This window comes from Triticum dicoccoides, chromosome 2A (assembly GCF_002162155.2).
Source record: "Triticum dicoccoides isolate Atlit2015 ecotype Zavitan chromosome 2A, WEW_v2.0, whole genome shotgun sequence".
Taxonomy (NCBI): Eukaryota; Viridiplantae; Streptophyta; class Magnoliopsida; order Poales; family Poaceae; genus Triticum; species Triticum dicoccoides.
In genome coordinates, this window is record NC_041382.1 from 16,538,845 (window position 1) to 16,547,014 (window position 8,170).

Here is an 8,170-nt window from a genome sequence, read left to right on the forward strand (position 1 = left end):
ACGCCAGTAGAAAAGATAAACAAAATAAATTTGTTCGAGAATAAGAAGACCATCTTCACCATGAAAGACGTGCGAATCTCCCACTGATCCAAACAGTCAATTTTTTCCGGTGCTAATATTTTGATTTCATGTTTTACTCTATGGGGTCTCACTTGTACGCCGGCTCCAATTTTATGGAGGTGTGCTTTCGTTTCAAGTGTGACACTATCCATCATAAATTCAATGCAACCAACATTCTGTGCATCTCCTACCGTCCAATCAAAAATCGTGACGCTCAGACGAACATTTAAAATAGAATCACGACCAAATGACAGATAAGATCGATTTTGATCATCACATACCAAATACACCATGTATGATAATTCTCCCGCGTCAGGTAGAAAATGTCAAATCCTGAATTGAATCCCTTTGATAGGCAATCACCCAAAGACATTATGCTCTCTTGATTCTCATAACTCATTTCCAAAGAACTAGGGTCAAATGATGTCAAATCCTCAATTACATCACCTTGATTGGCATATCCTTGAATCCTGCCCACTTTTTAAATCAAATGATATAAAAACATTTCCAAACATTCGGGGTCAACACAACACAAACATGGTGCGGTCAAAATCAAATCCAACCCATGTCATGCCCACACAATATAAATACTCCACATAGCCAATGGATAGATAGACGAGACAAAAGAAAAAATCAACCCGCCCGTGCGCGCTCGGAGGCCGCGCCGCACCGGAGCGTCGGTCGAACACCTAGCAGGCAGCCATGGCCCTCCACCTCCTCACTCCCACCCACCTCCACCACCCCTCCCCGTCCTCCCCCCTCCCGCGCCGCCGCGCCACCGCCACAGCCTCGCTCGCGCACCCACTCCGCCCCCACCCCCGCCTCCGCCTCGCCACCGCGCCCTCCCCGCGCACCGGGCTCCGTCGCGGCATGTCGGCCATCCGTAGCTCGCTCATCGACCCGGACGGCGGCGCGCTGGTGGACCTCGTGGCCCCGCCGGAGCGCCGCGCGGCGCTGCGGGCCGAGGCGGAGGCGCTCCCGCGGGTGCGGCTGGCCGCCGTCGACGTGGAGTGGGCGCACGTGCTCGCCGAGGGCTGGGCGTCCCCGCTGCGCGGCTTCATGCGGGAGCACGAGTACCTCCAGTGCCTCCACTTCAACTCGCTCCGCCTCCCCTCCGGCGGCCTCGCCAACATGTCGCTCCCCATCGTGCTCGCCCTCGACGACGCGGACAAGGACCGCGTCGGGGCCGCGCCCGACGTCGCGCTCGCCGGGCCCGACGGCCAGCTCCTCGCCGTCCTCCGCAGGTCCGCCCTTGCCTCCTCCTCTCATCTCTACCTCTCAGTTTCTTGCTGTTGTGTGGATTACGTTACGGTTGCCCATTTTTCATCCGTCCCCTAGTTCACGTGCGTTCCATTTTCACGGTTCTTGGCTCGACCGAAAACATTTGCTGCAGCTTTCGTGCAAAAACAACATTGAATACTTGGCAAAAATTCCTTCCAAGTTTATCGGGCTTGCAAATTGACAATTGGAAGAAGGGGTGTGCTTTTGTGGCCTTGCAGGCGTCAGTTTTGATATGTATTGACGATTTGAATTATTCCCGATAATTTAGAGAATGTGGGATGCAATGTTGGCTCTACGAATCAAATTTAAGGTCAAAATTTGGCACAAAATACAAAGGGGACTTTATAAACCAGGACGGAGGTAGTACTTGGAGACTTTATCACAAGTTCACGGCCAAAGAATATGGTGCCTCTGTTGTCTTTTTCGTTGCCCGAAAACACTCTTGTCCTTCCATTGTGGGGGAATTTAGCATCTTATCATTGTGGGAAAATTTAGTGAAGCATCTTAGCTTTGCTGTCTGTTCGTTCTAGTCCACATTTTAGCAGGTTTGGGGGACCATGGCACCTAGCACCACTAGCAGCTTAGCAAAAGCTCAATGGATGAGAATGTTTGAACAAAAAGATGCTGCCATCCTTGACAGTGCTGTCCCTTTCATGTCACTCTCATAGTGATTGCATAAGGATTGCCTTCTGATGTATATTTGACCTCGTGTTTAATTAACAACATGAATTTAGCAGCCCCATGTGTCTATGCGACCAGTCATCAATCGCTACAGCATTTCTTTTTGGATGTAACATGATGTGTCTGGCCAATTCTTCTTCTTTTTATCATAATAAAGTGGGAAGGAAATAACTGTTGATTTTAAAGTTAAAGGTATCTATGCGTATTCATTATTAGGTCATTATGGGAACAATGAATTTTTTTTGTGTGCTGACTTCAAAAGTAGAAATTGACACATGTGATGTTCTCCTTATGACATTTTTTTTGGTCTTTCTCTTGAGTATGAAGGAATCCTATCAGCACCATTAAGTCATCCCATTGAACTGTATTTGAACTATTTTTGTTCCAGACCATCTAAGCATTAATCCTTTCTTTGCAGTAGCTCTGAATTACCGTTGCAGTTATACTTATACAGAAATCAGGTCGAAAATATAATTTGGAGAGATTTACCGTTCACCCACCAGTTTCGATGACTGACTGGTCAATTTTTCTTGAATTCGAATTTTCATCAATTTGTTTGGAATTTCCTACGACTTTTAACCTACCAACATATCCTGTTGTGTACATAAAAAATCGCAGCAAAACACCAAATTTGACAGTTCTGAATTTTGGGTAAAAATCAGTCAGTGGCCTGGGACCTGGTCAGTGGGCACCACTTCTTGAACCCCTGTACAAATGACTTCTATATGGTTTGGTTGAATTAAGCTCGCATAGCTTTACTTCAGGGTAGATTTTGAGTGAAGGTAAATCACTTCCTGCTTTGGGTGTTCTGAAGTGAGGTTATGCCGAAGACATTTCTGTCTGTGACATGCTAGCAACGAATATGCCCAAGCAAACCATCATAACCCTTTTGATTAACTTCAAAGGACAGACCCAGTGCATAGAAGCTCCCACACAAGGTGGGGTCTGGGGAGGGATTATAGGAACCTAGTCTTACCCCTGCAAAGTGCAATGCAGAGAGGCTGGTTCGAACCCAGGACCTCTTGGCACAAGTGGGGAGGACTTCACCACTGCGCCAGGCCTGCCCTCAACCCTTTTGATTAACTTCAACGCATAAATATTTTGGGCTATCTAACCATCAGACTTTATAATAGATCTGATTGTACAAAAACACATTTATGTGCTGATTCCCTCACATCATATGTGTGTAAGAAGCTTTTTGTTTGGATTTACTTGTGAACCATGAAATAGTAATCATGATGAGGTTTTCATCGTGTCAAGATTTCGTTTACAAATCCATGTCAATGTTACGCTCTGTTTTTTTCTTCCTTCATGATTCACTTTAGAACAGTATCCTTCTTAAGGGGCTTTAGCGGCCATGGTAGTTGCCACCAATCATATACCATGATGAAACTTCACTAATGTTGTGGCGGCAACTTTCATGACTAATGAAATTTGTTCGTTGTGGTATTACTTTTGCGTCCAGTTCTAACGAGGCCTTTTACTAATATGTACATTATCGTTTTATCAGTGTTGAGATATACCCTCACAATAAAGAAGAAAGGATTGCAAGAACATGGGGGACAACCGCGCCTGGCTTACCTTATGTCGATGAGGCGATAACACCAGCTGGGAACTGGCTGATTGGTGGTGATCTGGAGGTGTTGCAGCCCATCAAATATAACGATGGCCTCGATCATTACAGGCTTTCACCCCAGCAACTTAGGGACGAATTCGACAAGCGTGGGGCTGATGCTGTATTTGCGTTCCAATTGAGAAATCCAGTCCACAATGGGCATGCACTGTTGATGAATGACACTAGAAGGCGTCTCTTGGAAATGGGTTTCAAGAATCCCATTCTACTGCTACACCCCTTGGGTGGTTTTACAAAAGCTGATGATGTCCCACTGCCTGTTAGAATGGAGCAACACAGCAAGGTAATCATTTTATTTACACAGATTTTAATTTACCAGTTGGGTTAGTGCAAAATGCAAACCTTAAGCCCTACTGCATGACAGGTCTTAGAAGATGGAGTCCTTGACCCTGAGACCACTATCGTGTCCATATTTCCCTCTCCAATGCATTATGCTGGTCCAACAGAAGTGCAGTGGCATGCGAAGGCAAGAATTAATGCCGGTGCAAATTTCTACATAGTGGGTCGTGATCCAGCTGGCATGGGCCATCCAACAGAGAAGAGAGATCTGTACAACCCAGACCATGGGAAGAAAGTCCTAAGCATGGCCCCCGGTTTGGAGAAACTCAACATATTGCCCTTCAAGGTATTTGATGGATAGATGCGTCCTTTCAGATTTATTAATATTGTCAAAGTTGTCCTGTTTTCCTTTAGTTGGATCAACTTCAATGCTTGTAATTTATTAAAATTGTTTCCACCTTTTAATTCTAATGCCCTTAACACATATCTTCAGTGTTTCATCATCTCTTGGGTGTATCACTCATTTGTATCTCGTGCCACTTCTTGTTAGATTCACATATACATTTTGAATCGCTCCAGGTAGCAGCATACGATACGGTGGCGAAGAAGATGGCTTTCTTTGAACCTTCACGCAGTCAAGATTTTCTGTTCATCTCAGGAACCAAGGTAAGCGTTTCATTTTTTTTCAGGGGAGAAATGGTCGCTCTATGGTACCAAACTGGAGAAACTTTACCTGCTGCTAACAACTAACCTACAAATCAATCAGATGCGGACTTTCGCCAAAACCGGAGAGAACCCTCCTGATGGTTTCATGTGCCCTGGTGGGTGGAAGGTTCTTGTTGACTACTACAATAGCTTGCAAACTGAAGGAGCTGCTGCTGCTCCTGCTCCTGCTACTGTATGAGACAAGCTGGTGCTGCATGGCTTTGAGATCATTGATTCGCCGGTGAGGAATGGTGAATGCAGGGGATTTTCAAACCGTTCTATTTTTGCCCTTTCTTTTAAGTTTTTTTGTAGGTCGCTAGTTTATTGATGCCATCAGATCTTCCAATTGTTCAATTTTTTTCTTTCAAAATAGAAAGAAAGATTTTGAAGCTTGGCACTGAAACTCAAAACTGTTGACAGATTGAGCTGTAACCGCGCCGCAAATTCTGTTATTATCCTGTGATGACTCTGACAGTCCAACTAGCCAATAAAGAAGTTCATTGCAATTGTGGGAGCTCATCCAAGATCAGACAGCAATTAATCTCCATATTATGACACAACGGAGTGGCAGAGTTGGCATTGCGGTGGATTATTATGAAAGTGTGTTGGAGTGTAACCAAGGACATGTTGGGTCGGCATCCACACCTTGTCACACTTTTCTATCAAAGTGCGGAAAAGGGTTTGGTTGCATCCACGGTCACAGCATGCCACACTTTCTTAGTCGCATACGCCGCTTGTCATAGACACCGTTGCTAACCAACTTTTGCCACGACGAATTTGGCCACCACAAAACTTGTGGCATAAAAAGTGTGGCAAATTGCATAGGGCAACCAAACATGTCCGGCACTGGCGCTTGTTCAATTGTCGGACATGTTGGGTTGTGCCGGCAAAATTATCTTGCAATTTACTCCCTTTGTAAATTAATGTATGACGTTTTAGAGACTTGAAGTGCACAGAGGGAGTCCTTTTGAAGCCTCTACACAAGAAAAAGGGAGAAAATGGACCGTCAACCCGACAGCCGGCCCCGGAGACAAAATAATGTGAAGACTTGAAATTACGAAAAAGACGAGGAATTTGAATTTGAAACCTAGACCCGGGCAATCGGTACAAAATCCAGCTCTCTAAACTAAAAAATATAATGCACAAAAGATTTTAGGGTATTTTTTTTTTTACAAATTTGATTGAAGGAGAAGGGAAATTCTCAACCCTACAGTACACCCTGGCGAGGCCGGAGAGGGACAGCGAGAAAAGAGTAGGGGGAGAAAGAATATACCTTTGCCATCTCCCCGGATCCCTTCCGTGCTCTGCTGCCACCCCCAAATCTCCTCCCCTCCCCACTCCCGAATCAAATCCCCCATCACCTCCGCCGCCACCCCACCCACCTACCCCCAACCCCACCGCCGCCGGGAGACGCGACCGGAGCGGAGCGGAGCGATGGCCGGCACGGGGTCCTCGTCGGGCGGGTCGGGCGGCGCCGGGGGGAGGGAGGGCGACTGGGACTGCGGCGGCTGCGGCAACCGCAACTACGCCTTCCGCTCCCTCTGCAACCGCTGCAAGCAGCCGCGCCTCCTCGTCGACCCCAACACCCCGCGCGACTCCAAGTGGCTCCCCCGCGCCGGCGACTGGATCTGCAACGGTACGGCCCCCGAACCCCACACCCACGCCTCCCCTAACCTCTCTAGGTAGAATCATAATCTTCCCTTCCTTCGTCGCTGCTCTAATGATAATGGACTAGAGGAGGCTGAGGGCCCTGATTTGGCTGGCATCCCTGGTTTTTGCTCTTCCCCATCTAGGCTCATGTAGAGCTGAAATCAAGCGGAAAGGGAAACCAATCAGGCTGGTAGAGCTAGCCTGGAGGTGGCCTGGGCTCTCGTTGTGTTGTACCATGAGTTAGCTAGGATGTGGAAGTGAGATAGATGGTTGCCGGTGGCGGCGGTGCCTCTCGGGGTGCCCTGGTTAATTTAAGCTTGTGATCTCCCTCAGCACATCGCGTCGGAGGCTTAAGGGGCATATCATTTATGCTTTATTTGATTATCTTGTTTATGTGTATATTTCGGCTTGCTACTGAGGTTTGGGTAACAAGTTGGTGCTGAATAGTGAACATGTGTCATTGATGCAACTTTTGTTTTTGTGGCTCAAGTATAGAGCACACAGTTGTCATGAAGCGAGTTTGGAAAGTCTGTACAAAGTAATTGCTTACCTTTCGTCTTGGAACTCTTGATTACTGGTCCTATTTATTTTATTCATTGAAATATGTATGTTTGTAGATGATATTAGACAAGTACCAGCAGCTTTACTGAGTAAATGACTAGTGTGTGTGTGCTTATTTCTTTTTTTGGGTGTTGTGCGGGATGGCTGGTTGCCTCGGTGTGCGTGTACTTCGGATGTGCGTTGTCGTGCTGCCTGGTGTGGTGGTCGTGGTGGTGGTGGTTGGTTTATGCGGCAAATGGATGAATGAATAGGTTGCAGTAACAATAATTATGCATCCAGAAAGAACTGCAAGAAGTGCAACCTGCCCAAGGAGGAAGCAGCGATGCCGCAGTTATCAATGGGAGGAATGATGCCAGCCTATGCAGATTATATGGCCAGGGTACAGGAGATTGCCAATGCTGGGTATAAGATGAACTTTGGCAATCCAGCTATGCAGCAGCAGCTACTTGCAAACGCAAACTGGCCCTATGGGATGGCTGGTAGATATGGTATGCAATCGTCTGCTTGGCCATTTGCCGGCAACAGCACAAATCAGTTTCAAGGTGTTCCAAAGGACTGGCGCAGTGGTGACTGGCTCTGCAGCTGTGGATTCCATAACTATTCATCTCGTGCTCAGGTGATCACATGTTAATATACTTGTCTGTCATATCTTAATTCTCGATCATGATGGTTGTTGGTAAATATTGCCCTGCCTTCTGAATTGTAATAAGAATGGGCTTTTATGTATTATGCTGATTGTGGCTAACTCTACGTTAGCCCTGATACTGCCACCTCTCAGATCATCATTAGAGCCTTTAATATGTGCAATCTTGTTGCTTTTCTTATCATCTAAGTTCCTTCACCTACTTCTGCATTTATTCTTAAAATTGTTCTTTGTTCACTTGCATATTACGAAGATAACTTTCCATCCCCGTTGTTTATTGTCAATTTAGGCTCGTTTGGCATTGCAATGGATTATGATAATCTAGCTTTTCCAACTTGTTTTTTCGTATTTTACTGTTTGGTTAGCCAACTTTTTTCTGCTTCGTGGCTAGTTTTTCTGCAGTAGATTATAAAATAAGTTAAGCAACAACATAGTGTAGCAACTTCACACTGAACCTTAGACATGAACTCTAGTTTTGGTTTCTCTGCAGTATGCCTTTTCTACATTGAGTGTACAATGTGATTGACCTGATTCCTTGTTATTTTATCTTTTACAGTGCAAAGAGTGTAATGCACCTGTCCCATCAGGCATGGCCTCTACAACCATGAAATCCACAGGAGCAGATAGTTCTTCAAGTAAGACATCTCTGTTCTAATGTCCTACATTTTTTAAACTTG

At 45.9% G+C, this 8,170-nt stretch overlaps 2 protein-coding genes across 2 annotated transcripts in view; both read left to right on the forward strand.

The window, feature by feature from the left end:
• The first annotated feature begins 694 nt into the window (after window positions 1-694).
• Window positions 695-5,148, forward strand: LOC119352800 (ATP sulfurylase 2-like). Its single transcript, XM_037619382.1, has 5 exons — window positions 695-1,304; window positions 3,533-3,938; window positions 4,020-4,280; window positions 4,514-4,600; window positions 4,701-5,148. Exons 1-5 carry the CDS (start codon window positions 763-765, stop codon window positions 4,836-4,838), a joined length of 1,434 nt encoding a protein of 477 aa, XP_037475279.1. The 5' UTR covers window positions 695-762; the 3' UTR covers window positions 4,839-5,148.
• A 1,007-nt stretch (window positions 5,149-6,155) lies between these two features.
• Window positions 6,156-8,170, forward strand: part of LOC119352801 — a 5,266-nt gene continuing 3,251 nt past the window's right edge. Inside the window, exons 1-3 of the mRNA XM_037619383.1 lie at window positions 6,156-6,275; window positions 7,130-7,466; window positions 8,050-8,128. Coding sequence (XP_037475280.1) covers window positions 7,173-7,466; window positions 8,050-8,128 — 373 coding nt within the window. The 5' untranslated portion in view covers window positions 6,156-6,275; window positions 7,130-7,172. The remainder of the gene's footprint in view (window positions 6,276-7,129; window positions 7,467-8,049; window positions 8,129-8,170) is intronic.